Here is a 22119-nt window from a genome sequence, read left to right as displayed (position 1 = left end):
TGATGCCTGCTTGTACTTAGGTGTTAAGATCAAACAACTGCTGCTCATCCTGTCAAATAGACAGTCAGGGGAGATGCTCTAATGCGCTACTGTGTCATCACGATGAGGAGCGGTACGTGTGACGGTGTATTTGGACAGTGAGTCAGTATTTGAGGCTTCTCGCCAATCGGACGCAGAGAATTGGAAATATTGATTAGTTTTTGCCTCAGCGGCAGTTTGGGTTTTACAACCAGAGCGCTCGGTAATGTTCAGGAAACRTCTCCGCTGCTATTCCTTTTCTTTTAGTTATGTTTAAATACAAGCTGAAATAAATTATTCATTGTAGTATGATGTGGCATGAGTTTAATATTTCTAAATTTATGACGAAATCCAAAACTATTTCTTCTTTTCGTCTGAAAACCAGAACATCTTAAGGTACAAAAGAAAAAAAGATGCTACTTATCATGAATCAAAACAAAACTGAAAATGTGACTCAGTAATTTAGCTGCTTTTTTGGTTCAGTTACAGCAGATGCAAAACTTCAACATTATATCATTAAGTATAAAAGACAAAACACAAAACCAAAAATGCCAAACATACATCACAAAACATCGATAATTTTACAAAAATGATTTATTTATTTTTCATGGAATCTTATAAACAGCAATCTGTAAACTTATTCCAGAAGTTTACAGATTGCTGTTTTGATTCAGTTTTCATCATGCGTATGGAGATAATTCAGGGTAAAACAACTTAAAATAATTAACATAGAAATTTAACAGACTGCAACACTTTATTTCCAAGTAAAACATTTACATTGATATTTTCAGATATCTTTTGGTGTTTCTCAGGTCATTGTGCATCCGCTACAAACCAGCTGCTTCTAGCAAAGTTATGACGCTCACAGTATGGTAGCCTTAAGCAAAAATATCACAATTTCATAGTATCCAGACATAATTTATAGCAAATATATATAACATGGTCTAACTGAAACAAAGAAATGGTGGAAATTTGAATAAACTGTTTTGTCATTCTGCTTATGTTATAGAATAAATCTAACAAGATGTTAGCTCCAGCAGCTAGCCTAATCAGCTGCTACCTACTTGTAGCTTGAAAACTGCAGTTTTAGCCATCCTGCAGTCTTAAGAAACCGGAACCCTGCAAGTTTTTTTTTTTACCCTGTCCACGGTCCGACAGGGTTGCACTGACCCCGCATGCGCTTATGCGAGTTTTACAAGTTTTGTTTGTGTAGTTTCGGAAATGTACGTTCTGACAGAATATTTTGTGTGTCATTACTGTTCTGATGAGAAAGGGTTTTCCTAGTATGCGAGTATCTTCAGTGCGCATCTTTATTTATACTCTCTACTTTCAGGACATTACCTTTCTATTTGGTAAATACATTTTGGCAATGACTTTGTGGTTCAGCTCCTAAAGGAGGAGATATGATAATTTAATGCAGTTTTTATTACAACAATATTTTATTCACATGAGAAAATGAAAACATACAGAATCTTATTCAAAGCATTTTTTCAGGAATTTTGCCATGTGAGTGTAGACATGCATGTTGGCAAAACCATCCAGTCCATGATCCTTGTCCGTGTACCACTGAAAGGAAAACATTAAAAAAAGAACTTAAAGAACATATTTGGCAGCTTTGTTCGTTAAATAATCATTTGGATTTTAAGGATTACTCACCATGGCGTCAAAGTCCACCTGCTCATTTACCAAGGCTTCTGAGATCTCAGCAGCCTGCTGGAAGTGGACATTATCTAGAAAAAATACCAAACACTAAATTAAATTAAGAGATATTAAGAGGTACCATACTTCACAGTTGATCAAATGATGGTATGAATTATAGGCCTGGGTAAATTTAAATATGGTGCCAAGACTTTAATTATTAGAGACATGTTCTATAGTCTGAAGAAACCTAAACGTGTCAGTTTACATGCTAATTTACTAGCTGCTAGCATACAACTTGCAGAAACGCAGGTAGTTTTTAAACTTTTTATAGACAGTTTACAGTAATAATGTCACTGTGACTCTAAAACATTATAAAACAAACAAAAAAAAAACAGTATTGATTGCTGTCAGAGTGTTAACACAAATATGAAATTAGCAACATTAGCTCATATAAGCAACATTAGTTCAAATAACCACTCATTGCAATACCATAGCAATGCATGGCATTTGTATGGATCTGTCATTCCTTGTATCTACAGTTCAGACTGGTTGGTGACAGGAACATTTTACGGTTTGTTTCCAACATGCCTACGTTCTTATTTTGGTACATTCCTATTATTGGGTCATTTCCAACTTTCCAACCATGTCATTTGTTTTATTAGTTGACGATGTTGCTGTTGGGAATCAAGAAAAACTTTCAAATGAGAAAATCTTTCTAATAAGAAGGTTAAGACAGCGATGTCTTAAGAGTGTTCCCAGGTTAAAAGTATACTTTAGTATACTAAATTCTAACATACTTTAGTATACTTTTATCGATGTACTTAAACTGTACTATTTTGGAACAACTAATTTTGTGCTTAGTATACTTTAGTAGTATTTAAATAGTATTAAATTACAACTAATAGTATATTTTAGTATGCTATACATACTTTTTTGGAACAACTTCAAGTGTACTTAGTGTACTTAAAGTATACTTTTTAAATATCATATTTCAGAGCTTTATTATTATATTTTGATGTAATTATATTTTGAGCGTAATAATTCTGTCTCAGAATTATATTAAAAATATATATTTAATACACTTCAAATATATTTTAAATATACTATTAATATATTTAAATTACACTTACTTTTTATTTTTTATTTCCTGATATTGATAATAAACTACAATTTTAATTACTCTTAATTCGTCTTTATTCCTACTTTCCTATTTTGTACATGGCATGCATAACCACACTACAGTACTTACATTGTTTTAGGCTACAATTACATGGAAAGATTAATTACACAAGATGCCCAAGATAATTCAAATATTTTGTTTTATTACCGACATTTTAAAATTGTCCAATTTTACTCACAACTTTATGAACTTTACATAGTTTACACATCAAAAGTGAACACATGAACATGAAAATTTAAGTGTGACAATGAAAAATGAAAGTGAGGATCAACGACAGAACATTCCCGTTCACTGCACCTTACAGAAACCTACAAAAAAGAACAATAGAGCAATTAAACAGAGAAAGCATTTGGATTTAAAGAGAACAGAAAAATGGCAAATAAAAAAATAATACCTACAATTTTAAGACGTTGTGAACTCGCCATGTATGTGACATCAAAAAAACTGATGATGATTGGGATCGGATGCCTGGGGTGGAAAAACATTTCTGGGTGTCGTCTTTGCCTGTTTATGTTAGAAGTAGAAAAAAATTGTCAGCAATGTCATTGAGTCAGTTGATGTTGGCATTAACTATGAAGCTGTTGGACTTAAGGAGACAAACTACCTTAAAATCTTTCCATCCATTATCTGAACACACTTATCCTTACAGGGTGGTGAGGGGTGCTGGTGGTGCCCATCTCCAGCAGCCATCAGATGAGAGGCACGGTTCACCCTGGACAGGTCACCAGTCCATCACAGGGCCCTGAAAGTCAACAACAAATAAAAGAAATGAAATATAAATGTTAGATTAACAAGAAGAGAAAATTTCTTTTCAGTTACCTTTAAATCAAATCATGTTTATTAAGCACTTAGTTGGTAACACAGCAGTTTTTGTTGTTGAAATTGTAGCTAGCTCCTCATTAAAAAAAACAAACTTACATCATGAAGACGATGTGGAGATTCATCCTCAGAGCTGGTTGGTGATYTGGTGGAGTCAGAGCTTCTTCTGAGACAGAAAGTCTTTAGGTTTTCTAACACCTGATTTCTCTGGCTTCCTCTTTCATCTTCATTTGCTTAGTTAGACTGAAGATAAAATCATTGATGAACGAGTTAGAACAACAACCACCTCACAATATCAAAGTCTCTCTGTCTTATGGAGCGTAATTAAAACCAAGTTAGTTTATGAATTAAAATATAAGTCACAACAAACAACCTCCATGAAGTTATAACATGAAGCTGAATGATTTCTATTATAATAATCATACAAGTCACAATAAAATTGATAAAATAATTATTTATGAAACCAACGTAAGTTATATATCTTTACTGCACTGTTTATAATTAAATGAAKATAATTAATAAGCAARCTTACCACCAGCTAGCAACACTTAGCAGCCTTCGTCCCCCTGGGCTCCTTTTGTGACACACATTTCATTTCCACCGGTTGTTGTCCCGTTGTGTTGTCGTCTAACTCGGACTAGGACGTCACAGCTTGAATTTACCTAAATTAGTAACTATTGTCAAGGCCCTCTCTACTTTTAAGACAATATTATGCGAGTAAAAATGGCGAATTTGAACAGCGTCTGTTATCTTCCCAGCGTTCAAGTTTTTTCTTCTCTTTGTGGAGTTTTTTAAATAAATGAAAGTGTGCAATACCGCCACCATCTGGTATATTTTGGTACAATTATGTTTAAGTGTGTTTAAAGTACTAATTTCGAAATTGGTACAAGTGTATTTTTAGTATACTTCAGATATACTTATAGGTGGTACACTTAATAATTAGTATACTTAAAGCGTACTTTCACAAATTTAAGTATGTTTGAAGCATACTAAAGTACTTTTTTTTCACCTGGGTTATGCTCTTGTAGCCTAGAATCCATCTGAAATGATTTGGAAGACTCTTCCTGCATGAAAATTAGGCTTTTTGTTATAAAATCTTTTACATTTTTTATAACAAAGGGTTGAAAATGTAAATTTTCGTGGCCCCAGACTACTCTTATCTTCACCCATGGGTGTCCAAACATAGTTGCAAAACGTTTGGGGTTAGAACAACCATAGGAACTCACCGTCGGCTGTCCCGTGAACCAGAAGGTACTGCACTGAACGGAAATTCTTGGCTCTGGCCGTTACTGTGGAGTTCTAAACACAGCCAGATTTATGGTTAGGCGAAGAGATAACAGATGCGATGACTGATAACGGATGGCGAAGCTTACGTCGTATCCGTCACGATTCTCCGAGGGCTGCATCATGTAGCGCTCTGTGTAGATGGTGTCTGGAACAAACAGATCAATGCAGATCTTGTAATGTTCCCGTTATTACAGCGGCCTGAAGTACGACGACTATCAACACCAATAAAAATACCATAATATTCCCATTTGGACACCGGCGCCACTGCCATCCCGCATTTGAAAACGCCACTGTTAGAGCCCAAGACCATCGAAGATACATATCCACCATAGGACTGTGGAAGATAAGACATCTCATTACATCAGCTCATCCGCACTATAAAACGCACTGACGTCAAAGTGGAACATTAACTTATTTTTAGAGCCACGACTTGGCCTTTGTACTATAAAATAATACACATCAACAGGTTCAACCCTATTCTTACACAGTCTATATTTGCTTTCTAAGTCTTGACTACTTACCCATCCCCATATAGCAACCCTATCTTTGTCAATGAACCCCATTTTGATGAACTTCCTTTAGAGAAAGGACGATAAAAGGCAATTAGTTTGAATTCATGACAAAATTCATGCACTATGACAAAATGTATTTTTATTGAGACGTTTCAGGCGAGGTGAGATGTTTGCATGAGATTCTCTTACTTAGCTGCCGTTATCTGGTCTTCCACCTCGAAGGTACCTAGGCGTTTGTAGATTTCAAACATCAGCTGGTCGCCCTGGTAACCGCTTCCTCTTCCGTCAAAGCTGGCAACAATGACTTTCTCAGTACTGGCCAGGTAGGTGGACCAGCCTACTCTGTACCTGAAGTCCACTTTCTGGCTGCAAGGACCTGCATACCTGGAAGGGTGTGCAGATTTGTTGTTGTTATTTTATTTTATTTTTTAGTGAGTGAAGTTTCTATGTATTTTAGTTATTTATTTAGTACAGTGGATCCTTACACATCAATTAGCAAAGGGTACTTCTTGGACTCATCAAAGCCTGGGGGTAAATACATCTGATACCAAAGATCTGTGAATAAAAAGAAATGTATTTTTTTCATTGGAAATAGAAATTGACAGTTTAAGGTCACAATTATTTATTTTTCTGAAAACCAATGTAAAAAAGAATCACTATGGATCAATTCACAATTGTAAACAAAATTTCTTACTGCTTCAAACAACTCACACACTCCTAGGGGTACAGAAGAGGATAATAACCACGGGAGAAAAAAATAAATAACTTTTTTCCTCAGTGAATTTCTGCTAAAATCTGAGAAATTGTTTTTTTCTAGAAAGTTTCTAATATTAATCTCAAAATTTGGAGTTTCTTTTTTCCCCAAAAATGTACTACTATTTTTTTTTCTATCTACAATGGCCCTAATATGCCGTCATAGGATTCTGACTTCAATCTCAGAATTCTGTTTTTTTTTTTTAATCCAAATTTGTTCTCAGAATTCTGAGATTAAATTTAAAATTATTTTTTTCCAGTGGCTCTAACCCTCTTCCTATAGAGGCAATTTACAGAGACCAAATAAATGCTAAGTTGGCAACATTTATATAGCAAATTTATGACTTCTTTGAGCAGTCCTACTCACCGCTCAAAGCACTTTTACACTAGATCCACTCACAAACATACACACACATCCCTACACTGATGCATGGATCAGTAGTCCATGCACAGAAGAACACCACTGCATTGCACGGGGAAGCCGGAATTGAACCCAGATCTTTCACATTGCAAGACTCGACAGCTACAAAAGGAAGTATGTAATAAATGTCTACCAGTCACAGATTCATTTACTTACTATATTTGCCCATCTTAAGGGTCTCTCGGCGCATAGTGGGCATCTGGATGTCGGCTATGGCATCGCTAAATACCTTGTTGTCCTCCAAAACCCTGATCTCTAGAAATAAGAACAAGTAAATACATGTTTTTACTTGTTCTTCATGTCATTTAAAGATAATTTATGTAAACTGTAGCTTACTTTTAAAAGTACTAGTTTCTACAAGAAAGTGCTGTGGAATCCTGGGACCTTAAAGCAAAAAAAAAAAAAAATCCAGTGTCATTGTTATAAAAATACATAGAATGGCAACTTTTTCAAAAGTCAGATGGGGTATAACTGACCGTGGCAGCTGAAGCGGTAGTAAGAGGCATTGTGGCTGAAGTAGACCGTGTTATATTCACATTCTTTCTGAAGAATGCATGTCAGACACTTATAGCTAATGTTTTTCGTCCACCTGGCATCCAAAAGTACAACATGTAAATGTTAATACGTTTTCCTTATGGAAATGATACTTCCTACAAGAGGGAAATCCAAATTCTTACTGGTAGACGTTCCTCCCTCCTGGCTTGCGGTTCTGTTCGTTGCTCAAATAATATCTGAGGAGAAAATGGAATCCAGAAGGAATTGATCACCGTGTGTTTTTTTGAATGTGGAATTAGTTTTTAAGAGGAATCAATACTGCTGGAGTAAAGTAGCTGAAAACAATGAGATTTCATTTGGTTTCAAATGGTATTACTTTTTTTTTTAATAGTCTAGCTGTTGGGACTTTGCCTGGCTTAGACCCTCTTCACACAGCACTGAGACGGTCTTATAATGCGATTACATCAGCTAGAACTTTGAAGGTCTTGTGTCTTGGTGGGAACAACTCAGGGAAGCCAAACAAAGCAAGTTGGTTTCCTTTTTACTCTTTAAGGTTTTCTAAATTTGGGGGGATAAAAAAAGAGGGAAGCTTAGGTAAACTTCAACATAAACAGTTGGGGTCCCGATTATAGATGTTTTCTAAGAATTTCTCAATATGTATATGCAAGGCATTTCCCGTGGGCATTGCTACTGCTAGCATTCATAGCTAGCAGTAGTGAATGCTAGCCTAAAGGTCTAGAGCCTGGTCAAAAAGTAGCAACAGGTGCCTAGCTCTTTATTGCTAGATTTACCTTTAGGAAGAGCAGTCCTGTATTTACAGTATGAACATTTGGTCAAATTCCACAAACGTGTCACTTAAAGCCCAAGAGATGTTTGTTAATAGCAAAATTAAAAGATGTCTTTTAATTTGGAGGGAAACAGACTTTAGTTGTAGATACCCCAAAAATCTTTGACAAAATGTCCTACATAAATAATAAAAAAGTCATCTGGGCAGAACTTGGTCCAGAAAGTGGTTTAGCTTTTAGCTACAAGAACTAGATGTGTGCAACTGGTGATGGTGGAAATCTGGCTGGATTCAACACACATGCAGTCCAACAATTTATAGACCAATTTCTAAGGGGAAAGTTATTTAAAAGTAACATTCAGAGGGACTATATTTAAAGAGACATTAACAGCTGCATCCAATTTAAAACGGTGTGAAAACTTACACACTGTCTTCACTGACTTTCAGAATTTCAATGTCTTCCCAGTACCCAGGTGAGATGGGCGTTGCCTTTCCCTGGATGACAAGCCAGAGCAGAATGAGTGTTCATACAACTCATTGCAAAATTTTTTTATTTTATTTTTTTACTTCTAAGTTGTTGTTGTTGTTTTTTTTAAATCATTCTACTCACCCCAACCACATAATGAATGTGCTTGTACATTGTCATATCACTCATAATCAGGTAGTAACTGTTCCCGTCAGGAGCAAAAACTGGCTCTGGTGGAGAAAACTAGAAGAAAATATAAAAAAAATGTAGTTTGACATAAAGCCACCCCCTGATTTTAAGTCATAATTAAAAACATTTAAACGTGGATCATGTACATTAACAGGTAGCTCAGCCCAACAGCGGGCTTGGACGATAACAGAGAGGTTGCATATGTTTTAAATGACCTACAGTGCCTGACACTGCAGGTCATGATGGGCTTATCATGGAATTTGTAGATTAGAGGAAAAAAAATTACATTTTACCAAAGGGAGTTAACTTACCCGTCCAATCCAGCCCGGACTTGTCAGACTCAGATGCTGTAATAAGATAACAGTGGGTTTATGGCTGTCGTAAGTCATGATTCATTAAAATGCACAAACTTTTATCTCAGCAGCTCGAAGCAGAGAGACGCCTCAAAAAAGAAAAGAATTTAGGAAAAATGTTTCCAGATGATGAACTCTTTGTTGGAAGTAGGGCTCTACTAAAAAGCAAACAACTTTTAGGCAGGTATTAAACATACTTTTTTATTTAGCCCAAATTTCTGTTTTTTCAAAATAGATTTTTCTATTGATCTTAAGTAGTTCTCTAAATTTAAATGTCCTTACAAGCTGTTAGCAGAAATCATCATGATTACCATCAATCTTTCTCTAAATTCAGTTCAATTCAAAATAACTTTATTGATCCAAAAGGGAAAATGAATGTTGTTGTAACTCATTTAATTAAAGAGTTACTATAAATCAGGGGTGTCGAACTCAATTTCACCGAGGGCCACTTCAGCATATTGGCCACCCTCAACTGGCCACATTGACGGTACAAATCAGGAGTTTCCAGCTGCAGTCCTCCAGACTGCAACTTTTAGATGCATCCCTGCGAAAACACCCCAGACTAAAGGTTGACTTCCCTCATCAGCAGCAACTCAGTTCTGAAGAGGCTTATAATGAGTCAATGATCCAGGTGTGTTAGAGAAGAAACGCATCTAAAGGAAAACTAGACTTGGGCAGCCCTAGCATAAATGTATGAAAATACAATGTTAAAAATAAATTAAACACCTCATATTGTTAAATAACGCTCCGGAGCGTCTGGTTAGGAAGCGCATTCAAAACTTTTGGTTGAAATGGCGCATTAAATTCAAGTCTCCATTACAGACCAGAGAAAACTAAAGAGAATACAACGTTCTGTTAATCCATTTGAGGAGTCGGCAAAGAATTAGAAACCGCTGGAAGTAACTCATCCAGAAGATTTAACAAATAGAGCCTTCTTGGTGCACGTTACCCAGGAGAGCGGCGTCCTGGAGGAGCTGCAGACGTAACATCTGTCCTTTTCGGAGAAGCGAAACCACGCAAAAAAAATAAATAAAATAAAATAAAATAAAAAATCCTGGTAAAAGCGCACACCGGACCGCGCAGGGTAAAATACTCACAGAGTTCAGCTGGTCTGTTTGGATCTGACAGATCCAACTGACTGATGAATTAGCGCAGATTTTTCCGCAGATGGGAACCGGGAGGAAGTTCGTTCAGACCCCAGAGGGTGAAGTGATGCTAATTTAAGTGAAGTCGCTTAATTTAATTTATTAAAAGTTATTGAGGCCACAGTCAGTGGTTTTTGTCACTACGGAGAAAAATGTAGATACATTTACCTGCTTAATTTGTGATGGGATCTGGATTCACGGCGAATATTAACTAAACCGCATAAAATGCGGCAAAATTTTTTTATGTTGTCTGTCAAGATGACGGATAACAAAAAAAGTCTACCGCTACCTGCCGCTTTGACACCAACTCACACATCTTCATTCACAGTCTGACTTGTAAATCGATGTTTCTCTTCTTGGACATTTTGATGGTAGCTTGTCGATGTCTCAGTTTTATTCGCTGGTAAAATCAATAAGCAGCTTGAGGTGACTCTGCTGCTCTCTAGTGGCGAGAAGCCGTAATGTTGCCTGGTAACAATCGGAATGCATTATGGGAGATGTAGTTTGTAGTCAATTCGTGCTCAAAACCTATTTTAAGTTAAGTCAATCATGGGCCTATAGAACGCTGGGGGAGGGGGACACATAAAATGACATGGCGGGCCACATGTGGCCCGCGGGCCTTGAGTTTGACACATGTGCTATAAATGGTGATGCGGGGTTTCCGGGCGATAATAAAAGGCAGTAAAAGGTAGTAAATGAAATGAACTCAAATTAAGGCCAGTAAAAGGTGGTAAAAGATAACAAACACAAGACAATTTTTCATCACCCCTTCAATATATTTTTGGCTTTTCCATTGATGCTGACTTTTTAAGTTTGTTTAACTATAAAATCTGTATAAAAATAACTACTGGCAGGACCTGAGCTGATGTTGATAGACTGAATTGGTTCCAGTGTCTGACCTGCTGTGCCCATGCGTGGTGTGGGAACCGCCTATTGCATACCTGTCAAGTCTCCCGTTTTGGACGGGAATCTACCGTGTTTTACCCCTCTCTCCTGGCGTGCTCCCGAATTAGTACTTCCCCAAAAGCTTCCCATCACCCCCCACAAAAAACACAAAGAACAGAACATTCAGTCTGTTAGTTTTATATTCTCAGGCTTGAAGTTTATTTTGGGATAATAAAGTCATCTTCTGAACTCAGCGGTGGTTGATTAGCCAACATGAACACCTGCTCCACTGATGATCTGTCGGAGACGGGTGTCTGGGTTGCCTTTTTTTGTTTTTTACTGAACCGAAACACCAAATTCCGCTGCACATATTAAATTTTTTCATTAAACCCTTTAACTGAGCTGTGAAACCTTGGATATTTATCCCACAGTAGGTGGGATAAAGTTTTGTCTTGCATGGGCCATCATGTTGTATGGGTCAGTGCTGTGAATTCACTAGTGTTGTACCGATCACCAGTTACCAATCTTTAAAAAGCCGATTCCCATTTTAGCCGATACCAGTTTTTTTTGTATGAAATGTTGTTAAATATACCCAGAAAGTCACTGAGTTGGCAACAGTGGGGAAGCAATTGTTAACTGCAAGCATGCAGACATGACCTGGTTGGTCTATCAGTCCAGCCTCTTTCACTGGAGAGCAGCTGTTGATTTTTAGACTTTTCTTGAGGTAGATAAGATCGACTTCAAATGTAAATATCAGCTGATCAAACTTACCAAAATTAAGGAAATCAGCACCGATAAATTGGCTGGCTGATAAATCGGTGCACCCCTAGAATTCACTGCTCTCGCTAAAAAAAGACTGTTGCTCGATTTTGTGTGGTAGTAAAAATATTGTAGAGGTAGTAAAATAGGTAGTAAAAGGTTGTAAATTAAACTCTAGGATTTCCTGTATAAACCCTGGGATGGATGTGGTGAAGGAAAGAGCTCCTGTAGCAGTCCATATTACAGCAAATTTGACGTAGCCTCCGACTGAAGATGTTTTTTTTTCTATGACCGTATTATGAAGAGTATGGTCAGCTATACAATAGTTAAGGTTTACCAAAAGACTTGTGGGAGTCAGGAGTGCACTTTGCTTGTCATCTCCATGGTTAAACACGGCAGCTTTCACTAATACGGTTTTGTGCTCTACTGCTTCTAGAACAAAACAAAAAAAAACAGTTTTCTGGCAATAAGTAAACTTTTTTTGGTGACTAGAAAATTAGACGTTTCAAAAACCTCCCGATGGTTAAGTTACTTAGCAACCTAAGCGAAGCTGGTCAGCTGGTGTCTACATTTCTTCTGCTTCTCATATCAAAGATACTGCAGATTTGTTTGCAGCCATTTTGACTTGTCTTTAGTGTGAGAGTAAGCAAGGAGCTGGAGGGCGTGGCCAGCAGCAGCTTATTTGCATAAAAGTGACAGAATCCTCAAACATCTCATTCTGAAAGGAGGTCAATATAGGCAGAACATAGCAGTTGAAATCTCATGATCACAGAATGGTTTTGTGCAAAAAAATTCAATTAACTTGTTTTGTGTGTCCCATAGACCTATATCCTAACTTATCCAAGGAAGCATAATAGATCCCATTTAAAACCTTACAGCATTTCAGTTCCACACTAACTTGAATGAAGTTTGGGAAGATGTGAAAAGTTTATAAGATGTGAATACTTTTCCACATGTACACATGATTTAAGACTGACCTCAGCAGGATTCCAGCTAGTTCCATCAAAGTCATAAATCTGAAGGATGAGTTGATTCTGTTGTCTCTTTAGCCACTGAACAGCTATCCGCGTGTCAGTCACCCAGGTAACGGTGGCCAAGTAGTGTTCACTGTGGATGGAGGGGAAAAAAGTTAATCAAATTCTCAGTTTCTGTCAAATTCCTCTGGGGGGGATGATCTCATACGTTACATATCATGTATTACATTGATTCGTATGAGTCTGGAACAACAACTTCTGTGACTATCGTGGTGTTGTCAGTGTCCACAACAAACAGCTTCACAACTGGGTTGGGAGTACCTGGCTGCAACAAAGCACAACATGAAAGATGAACCAGAAAGTCCATAATACAAGAGAGGCCGTGACAAGAACAAAGGCCCACCTTAGGATAGGGAATTGAAATAATGCTGGGGTACTGGTCCTCGCCATACCAAGAGTACTCAATATTGTGCACCAGGGTGTCATTGAATTCAGCATATGCCAAATACTTCCCACCAGGTGACCACCAGAAGCCCTGGTTGGACGAGAACATCTCCTCTGGAAGTAGAAAATATAAAGAGATGTTGAAACAAAAATCCACATGTAAACAACACTAATTCAACTTTTTGTTCTGGTTGACTTCATGTAGTGTTTGAAGTTGCCACACAGTGATTCAGACATGACATTAAAATCATATTTGCAGTGGGGTATGCCATATATTCTTAGAAGGATTGAATTGTAGCAGAAATACCTCATCTGGGAGAAATCAGCCTCATAACAAAATGCCAGAAGTAAATGCCTGGTTGCATTCTTGAGATTTTTTTTTTTTAAAGAATATCAGAAAGTCAGCAATGGTAGCTGTTTTGACAGCAGGGCTGGAAAATCTGACGGTGCAGTCATAAGTGGGGAAGTTCCTCATGGAAAAAATGAATGTGATTCTTGGTTACCCTCATATACCCAATCTGGAATCCCGTTTAATATCTTGTTTGGCTCTCCGTTGGTAGTAATTGGCTTTGGTGGTGACTCGGGGCTGGTCTTCAGAAACACGTTGTTGTCCCAAACAAAAGCCTGAAAATCAAACGGAAAGGGGCGCAAATGTGAAAATACACAGATTTCTCCTGAAATGTGGCTAATTGTTCTAGTATAAATGTTAACTCGCTTCAATACAGAAAACGTTAAGACTAAAAAAAGATAAATTGTTATCAGGTTCTAAAAATATTTCAATATACGTAGTTCCTATTTATTAAACAAACAAAAAAAAAGCCAAAATGGTGAAAAAAATACAACAACAAACATCTAAAGGTGATCCATCTTCTATATATAGCCAAATGTGACCAAAGTAGACATATGCACGGTGGTGGGGGGTTGATGATCTGGGCTTGTCTTGTAGTGACAGAATTGTCACTAAATCAACCATAGACCGCTCTCCATACTAAGCGAAATGAATCATAATCCCAAACAGAAGCATATCCACCACATAAAGAACCAGGATCTTGCAATGGTCAAGTGAAAATCCAGACTTTAACATGACAAAGTTATGCAAAAAAAAAAACAACAATCCTGCAAACTGTAAAGTAGAGGCTTAAATTCCTCAAAAAACAAACAAAAAAAACAGCTACTAAAAGTAGAGCAATACTGACACACCCCACAGTGCTTCGCTCATATTAATCATACATCCCAGATGATTTGCACTTGAATCGCCGTGCCGTTACCACAAGTGACAAAATGGAGCTGGAAGACCTGGACCAAAAGCTAAAAACTGTGTCAAGTTGGAATTTTTAGGCCCAATCTAAACTCTACTGAGAGTTATTGCTGCTAAATGTTTCTAAAAGCTGCTCAATTCTACTAACAGCTGATTGTAGTCACTCATGAAGGCAAAGTTTGGTTTTCACACAAACTCTTTTCCATTTTGACTGTTTGTTTTTGCTTAGTACTGTGCTTTCTTTTCAACATGACTGTCTCCTGGAGGCTTACCAGTTTGTTCCCTGCTGGGGCCCATGCAAACAACTGGACTACATCTGGAATGCCAGAAGGAGTGATACTTTTTCTGAAAGAGATTGTTGCAAATCAGTGATTTTGTTATATAATAGAAATGCTGAAATTTGTGCAGTATGTATTGTCAGGAAATATTTCGGATTTTCTTGGAATTGCATATGTTTACCAGAATATCAGTAGATCAACAAGTGACTTACCCCGACTCGCGATCATACAGCGAGTAAGAAGCTGTGAACGAATGTCTCCACACCTGATTGGAGGAAAGAAGCAAGGGTCAAGTTTGACACCCTAAACGGGTGTCAAGTTAGTGTCAAGTTTGACACTAAACGGGTAAATAGAAACTTCATGTACCTTATTGTAGTTACTCATGAAGGCAACATATTTGCGATCAGCAGACAGCTTGAAGTCAAAAGCCTGGTGTTCGTTCTGTGGTGTTCAAAGAAAGACTTAAGTACCAATGCATTATCTTGGAAACAGCACTGCGTTTGTTAAGATTGACTTTATCTTTGTTTTAATTGCACCAGGATGACTTACAATCTTGTCTTTTGTCAGAAATACTTCAGAAACGTTTGTTTTCAAGTTGATGAGGGAGACAGAGTCATCGGTTTCTTTATGCAGGTACTCGTAGTCTGTTGTGGAAGACAGAAATCAGTGTACATTCAGTGTGAAACACAGGACAGTCAAGGAGAAACTCCCTGATAGTAAGTCACAAAAAGAGAAGAAAACAACTTGGAAGCATGAGTAATGCAATGACCTAATGGTGCATGTCGCATTTTCCAGCGAGCAAGAAAGACAATGCTGCACTTAAATGTTTTCACAATTTTTACCAATGAAAAGAATGAGGAGTTTATAGTTCTGGAACATTATAGAGAATGAATATAATTTGATATAAATCATTCATCTATTATGTGTTGAATGTCTGAGTTGTTGTTCTGTTGGAAACTGAGCCTCCATCTGTGTTGATATATCACATAAAATACTATATCCTAAGCTCTATAGTTGAAATGTGACAAAATATAAAAAAGTACCAAATATATGAAAACTCAACAACATTTCAAAGAGCTGCAACAGTTACTGTGACTTAATAGACTGTATTAGAGGTGCAGTCTGGTGAAACAGTAACTAAGAAGCACAACCAATAAAAAGATTACACAAAGTATTCAATGATGCATTTATGGCTTTACACACACCCAGGTGTTATCAGTATCATAATATAATATAATATTCCAACCACTTTTAATAAAAGCTTTTTTTATCTTCCACCTGAAATCCATCTCATATTGTAGGACGCTGGTTTCAGAGAGGAGTTGAAGACGTCCAGTAGGCCGTACATTTTCACATCCTCGGCGTCTCCATTGTCTGAAACACAGTTGTTACCAAATTAGCTTTCATTAGGGATTTGTAACTCAGTCCCTGTCCCTTATTTAGTTCAGGAAAATACATTTTAGCCCAAAAATCCCACCCAAATTTGATCTTAAAGACTTTGAAAGTTAGACTTGATTAGCCCACAACACTTTTCCAACCACATTTAGACATTTCTAACACACACAAGCATCAGCTTGTACCCATTGAAAGTAATTTTCTATATTTGACTTATGTTATTCCAATACCTCTGTAATAAATAATATCTACAGTGATGGTGAGCCACATAGGATAAGATCCACACCTCACCACGACTTGGTTTCACTTTATCTTACTTTGTAGTCACTACTTTAACACATCTACCAACATTGGGTTAACTTAAAGTCATTTGGGTTTCATCATTAGTTCTAATGCTACTCTGTTTCATAATAGTCAATATCCCAATATCAAAATCGAAACATCTGTAAATCAGAATGGTAAGAAATTGTTTTCAGATATAATTGTGAACTGAAGCAATTTTTTCTATATCTGAAAAACACTGACTTACCTCAAACACTGGACAACCCTGGAGATCGTTTACTTTCTATTTCTTGTTAGTCCAGAAAAACATGTAAATTCTCAAAATTGAGCCAAAATACAGGCTCAAATCGTTGAGACTTATACCACGTTTGATGAAAGCTTTGCAGCCACATTCAAACTCTCATAAACGTCTCTATCTTGGTGTCTTTTAATTTACTCATTCAACTAAGCTGTCACATAGTTTACATGTAAGACAATATTGTATTTCTCATGTCCATCACACAGATTGATGCCGAGAGGATTGGGCCGTGTTCCTCCTGTTACGTCACGGCCGTGTTTTATTAGCGTCAGTGATTTCGGATGGGTCTCGTATTTTTAAAATACATATCCTAATCCAAACTGACCAGCTTTTTAAGATTTGTGTTATGGATGTTCTTGTTTAGTTGTTTTGTAGGGGAAATGGTGGAGAAACAACTGTAAGGTTTGACTTATAAACTTCTGAAATCGCACAGAATACTCGCATTTGTTTTTGACTGAGACTGTAAATATCTGAACCGAATATTTTCCCTTTGAAGTTGTGACATTTAACTTATCATGCGTAATGACGCGCGCGGTTCTGTCAGCGGCGCGTGCCTRAGCAGGACGTTTAATAGCAAACACTCACCCTTCAAGAGTATAACCGTGGGCACCACTATCAAAACAACGACCACAGCAACTCCTAAGACTCCGAGCAGCACTTTGGCGATGGTACCCTGGCCAGGAATGAAAGACGAGAAGCCCGCTTTTAAAAGAGTCGAAACACAGAAATGTGTGAGTGTGAACAAATACTGACCATTGCTTTTGTGATTACTACCCGTCCAAATCACAACCGCATCGATATCCACAAGGCTACAAACACGGAGAACTGCAAAGTAACGCGAAAGTCATGCTTTGGAGTTAAACATTATCTCAGCCGAAGTTTCAAAGGTGGGACAGTATATCTGCGGTGTAAAGTTCTTCAGCATTTGAGGAAGTGGCTTTCCCAAACTGTCCACCGTCACAACGGACTCATATGTGAAAACAACGTGCTGACCGGGCGTCAACCTCTTCCAGTATAACCGATTATTTTATGCTGAATTTGCATTGTCGAAACACTGTTCAGCTTTTCTACAGAGCCAGAGATTCAAGTCTTGATGCGTCAAAACGTCGGCTTCGATGATGAATTAACGAAAAATAATAACAAAAGTTTATTTACTGCGGTAATTTAATACATAAGGCGAAACTCATAGATTTATTGAAAACATAGTGATAAATACAAGTGTTGTTTTGATTATTTTTGGTGATTAGAACTTGGAGCTAATGAAACTAAAATTTCAATTTCCTAAAAAAAAGAAATACCCAAAAAGATTTAAGACCATTAAMATAATTTGCATACATAAGTGGATTCAGCAGCATAAGATGGCTGAGGGTTTAAAGGAACTTAGAAGTTACTTTCTGTAGCTTTCCCTGAATTTAACTAGTACTCTCTATAACCTTTTAGCAAACTAGTTTTATAGGCGTTTTGGAAAAGTCTCAAAGTAGAAGTCATGACATAGTGCTGCTCAGCTTCTGAAAGTACCCTGTGAGTTCTGAGACACTAATCASAACTTCTGATTTATTATTAATCAAATAMAAYCCCAGARAGTAAGCGGTATATACTTAAAGGTTTCTGGTGAGTTCCATAAAAGTTTCAGGAAAACAACATGAATGTTTCAGAAGGTACCCAGTAAACTCCATAAAGTTTGATCAACTAACAGTTGTCTCAACACAAGCAACAAAGACAATGCTTTAAGAGTATTGTGGAGTACGCTTGAGTTTTGGGGGAGATTTGCAAGATTGTGGCTAAAGTTTCACGGACTACAACAGACAGATGTATCCAAGACATCAGGCCACAACTCTTGTGTTGACTTAACCTTGAGATGTCAAAGGCATCTTAAGTGGTTTAAAGGTAACAGGTTTTCAGTGTCTAAAGTCCTCTTTTCAGATGAAARTAAATGTATTTTGCAAATCGAGATCTGAAAAATCTGGAGAATAAATTRCACAGCGAAGCTAATTTCATTTTTCATTCTCTTAGCAGGTATTCTTCCTGGATTTCCTCCATCCATCTTCCCACCAGATCAGGCCAGCTTCTCTGACCCACTGAAGAGAAGTATTCACACAGCATCAGCCTGCCACCACCATGGGGATGGTGTGCTTGACCATAGAAGGTATTCTCTCCAAAACCCAGATCAAATGGATCCAATATATAAACGCCAGTCAGTCGCAATAGTCCGACCACCATCAGGTAAATGTATTGTCAGAAACTAGTGTTCTGATTGAAAATCCCAACTACATTTATTGGTCATTAAACTGTCCATTGCMACAACACTTAACATTTAGACAAAAGGGTAACAGCACCCGCTAACAGAAGCATCTGACAAGCTGCTTAATGCATAAGAAAAACGTATCCATTTTTGCCTACATGACTGAGAACGAACAACTAACAGAACTGTGAAGTGTTTTGTTTGTAATTTGTAGACGCTCTGTGCCTCCTGYCATGACAAAAACATAAGATAGATCTGTCTACTGTCATGATGACTGCATTCCTGTTGAACTGTAATGTAAAGTACAGTATTGCAAAGCCAATAAACTGGCTACCGTAAATGTCTCTGAATTAATACTCAATATTTACGTAATCATTAATAGCTCTCAATTGCTGAAGGGGGAGAAAAATTATGTACTCAACTGAAGAATGGTCAACCCAAAGTAAGCTTTCTATGACAGCATTGAATACGCTCAAAATAAGGAGACTGAGTGTATTTTTGCYCCTCTTTTCACTGATTGTGGAAGTTAGTCTTTTTGTACATAGTGTAAGAGCCGACTGTAAATGTTAACAGCCTGTTAAAAGCATAACAAACACAGAGCTGTGTCTTTACGAGGATCAGACGTCGTATTATTCCGCACTCGTCCGCCTTGCACCGGACATCCTCAGCAAACAAACAGACAGTGGACGTCTTCTCTAATGCGGCGTGGCTCTGTTTGAGGAGTGGTTCTTTGCAGATAAATCCGTTTACCAGACGCTTAAGCTGGCCGGGGCCGTTTATAGTTGTCACTCTGAATGCATTTGGTCTTATTGGACAATTAGGGCGCCGATGTCACTGACCGAGAGCAAAAACAAGATGATGAAGGAAAGTCATTTTTACCGTCTTGATCTACTTTTAGAGTAYGTTACYAATCATATATCACAAATAAATGTATCTCAGTAGTCCTTGCTGTAGTATGTAAGAAATAGCAAAGTTATATGTGAAAATCTTCCGCTTCAGTGTTTATTCTCAGGCATAAACAGGGAAGCTTGGCTGTCACTTCAGCAGATGTGGTGCAAAGGTCAGAGCTGTTATGGCATTCTTGGCTTCGGGACATGATTTTGTTTAGGTTTGGGAGTTATTAAGGGGGGGGAAACTTGTGTTTGTAATGAGTTGCTAAAGCTTCTGTTTACATCCCTACAGCACATCTGCGTGGTTCAGAGTAGCAAACACGGTTTCCTCAAGCACTGCAATCATATTTCAGTCCGATTAAGCCACAAACTTCAATGGCTTTCATTGGGGTTTAAGGTGACAGACCAACACAAAGTAACACATGACAACTGTTAAGTGGACTGAAAAGAACACATTTTGCAATTATTTTTTTTGGATGACCCTTATCAAAACCCAACCTCCTTCAGACGTTCCCTGAATCCTTTGAATGAAGAARTAATTTGGACCGAGACTGACTCCCAGACAGATAAACGGTGACTGCATGGAGTTACCACAGGGAGGTACCATTGGATGTCATTGGTGTGAAAAGAAAAATAAATATCATACTTTGTGGTATTTATTTTTAGGCGGGACGATTTACTGAAAAAACAAACGACTGGGCCCAAAATTGACTTCCTTCATAGGAGAGAAGCAGAGAATGCTTTATAGATACAGTCTGGTATGTGCAACGATCACATGCATTTTTTAGCACAAGACACATACAAATTGTAAAACGTAATACTTTTGAGAGAACCAGATTGTTGTTATGGCAACTCTTTTTTTGTCATTACCTTGTTCAAAGTGTAGTAAAAGAGGTAGAGAAAGCTAGAATACCTTGAAAGAGACTAAACACTGTTTCCATTCAAATGTAACATATGCATTGTCACTTAGAAAAAAAAGTTAAACGGTTCAATAAATGAACCTGTTAGCTGCSAGCTTGTGTTCTTATCATGGTTCATGTCCACGGTCCCTGCAGCCATCAGTGTAGGAGTGCTGGAATCCCCCTGTGTGGAGAAAGCGGTAACCTCCCAGTAATGGAACTGAATTCAGTTAAAACCACAAAGCACCACAAAGCTAACAGGAACAGGAAGTTACTGCCTGTGCACTCAGGAGTAGGACGTAATGTACCTGCTGCATCAATTTGATACTTTTTGCTTTGATTGTAGATTGGTCAGGGAGAGCGCAAAGTTTGTTTTTCTATTTTTTATTTTTTTATTTTTTTTTTACTTGAGCCTTTCAAGATGAGCGTTTGTTGTATTTCAAACATGGCTTTTGGCAAACATGTGTAAAAAGGTGCTGGGACTGGCTAGACGAAACCAAAATTGAACTTTGTAGCAGAATACTTTCGCGTGACTGAAACTAATGGGGCACATTCAGCTAAGCAAACAATTCCCATGGTGAAACATGGTGATGGCAGCATCATGTTGTGAAGAGGCTTTATCAGGTTCAGTGATGCTGGTCAGAGCTGATAGATGGCGCTACATTTCGGTCTGTACATGTTGTAAAGGTGTACTGACTTGAGTTGGTTCAATACAAATGCATGCCACACTTTCCAGATTTTTACTTGTAAAAATGTTTAAAACCATGTCCCGTTCACCTTCCAATTCACAATTATACTTTACTTTGTGGTGGTTTATAATGAACTGGTAGCAACAGGAAAGAAATCTGCTCTAGGATTCTTCTTGTTGAAAGGAAGTATTTCCTTTCCTCTGTCACCGCTCGCTTCTTGATTATGAGTGGTTAATTACTTTATGTAGTTGGCTTGCTCTTCTAGACAACCCTTACACCAACTGGCTTTAGAGTTTAGAGCATCTAGAATTATTTTATATGTGGAATTTAATTAAAATATTTYCAATTGAATTGAAATGTCTGTTATTATGTGTTTCTGTGTATTAAAATGATGTGTCTTGTTGCCTTGGGGAATCTAGGAAATCGCTGTAACCTCTGTGTAATGATTGCTGTGAAGATGGGTCCCTCTTTTTTTCAATTATTCAGTGAGGAAATTCAAGTCTGAGTGCTGTTTGTAAGCCTTCAATCAGATTGCAATAGCACCATCTAGTGGTTAATGGACAGCGAGCCTTCAATTTCTCTTAAAATGAAACATTTATTTATAGATGTATTTCTACCAACCAAAAGCGTATTTGTGACTCGAATCCTTTATAACATATATTTTTCAWCGAAATGAGCTTATCACTCATTATAAAGACAGCTAACAATTTGGAAAAATACTGGCAAATATATTTAAGGTAAAAGCTTTGTTAGCCTGTTATTA

General features: G+C 37.5%; 1 protein-coding gene across 1 annotated transcript; it reads right to left on the bottom strand.

Annotated features, from left to right (window-relative positions):
• Nucleotides 1–753: 753 nt before the first annotated feature.
• Nucleotides 754–17792, bottom strand: LOC103474217 (dipeptidyl peptidase 4-like). Its single transcript, XM_008425032.2, has 26 exons — nt 17390–17792; nt 17222–17309; nt 15940–16035; nt 15211–15305; nt 15028–15102; nt 14874–14926; nt 14656–14728; nt 13629–13749; nt 13085–13239; nt 12909–13006; nt 12685–12814; nt 8877–8912; nt 8521–8619; nt 8335–8405; nt 7309–7362; nt 7108–7220; nt 6968–7015; nt 6788–6886; nt 5943–6012; nt 5647–5841; nt 5467–5521; nt 5180–5279; nt 5032–5090; nt 4885–4957; nt 1675–1748; nt 754–1584 (listed from the first exon to the last, which is right to left on the bottom strand). The coding sequence occupies exons 1-26, from the start codon at nt 17390–17392 to the stop codon at nt 1492–1494; spliced, it is 2226 nt and encodes a 741-aa protein (XP_008423254.1). The 5' UTR covers nt 17393–17792; the 3' UTR covers nt 754–1491.
• Between the last annotated feature and the right edge of the window lie 4327 nt (nt 17793–22119).

This window comes from Poecilia reticulata, linkage group LG2 (assembly GCF_000633615.1).
Source record: "Poecilia reticulata strain Guanapo linkage group LG2, Guppy_female_1.0+MT, whole genome shotgun sequence".
Classification (NCBI taxonomy): domain Eukaryota; kingdom Metazoa; phylum Chordata; class Actinopteri; order Cyprinodontiformes; family Poeciliidae; genus Poecilia; species Poecilia reticulata.
This window is presented reverse-complemented; position numbering and strand designations above follow the sequence as displayed.

Excerpts from the sequence above, each read along its gene's own strand:
- LOC103474217 (XM_008425032.2), bottom strand. Across the intron at positions 12,815-12,908 it reads CCAGACTCATACGAATCAAT|TGAACACTACTTGGCCACCG; the intron begins GTAATACATGAT and ends CTCCATCCACAG. Across the intron at positions 7,016-7,107 it reads CTACCGCTTCAGCTGCCACG|GTCCCAGGATTCCACAGCAC; the intron begins GTCAGTTATACC and ends TTTTGCTTTAAG.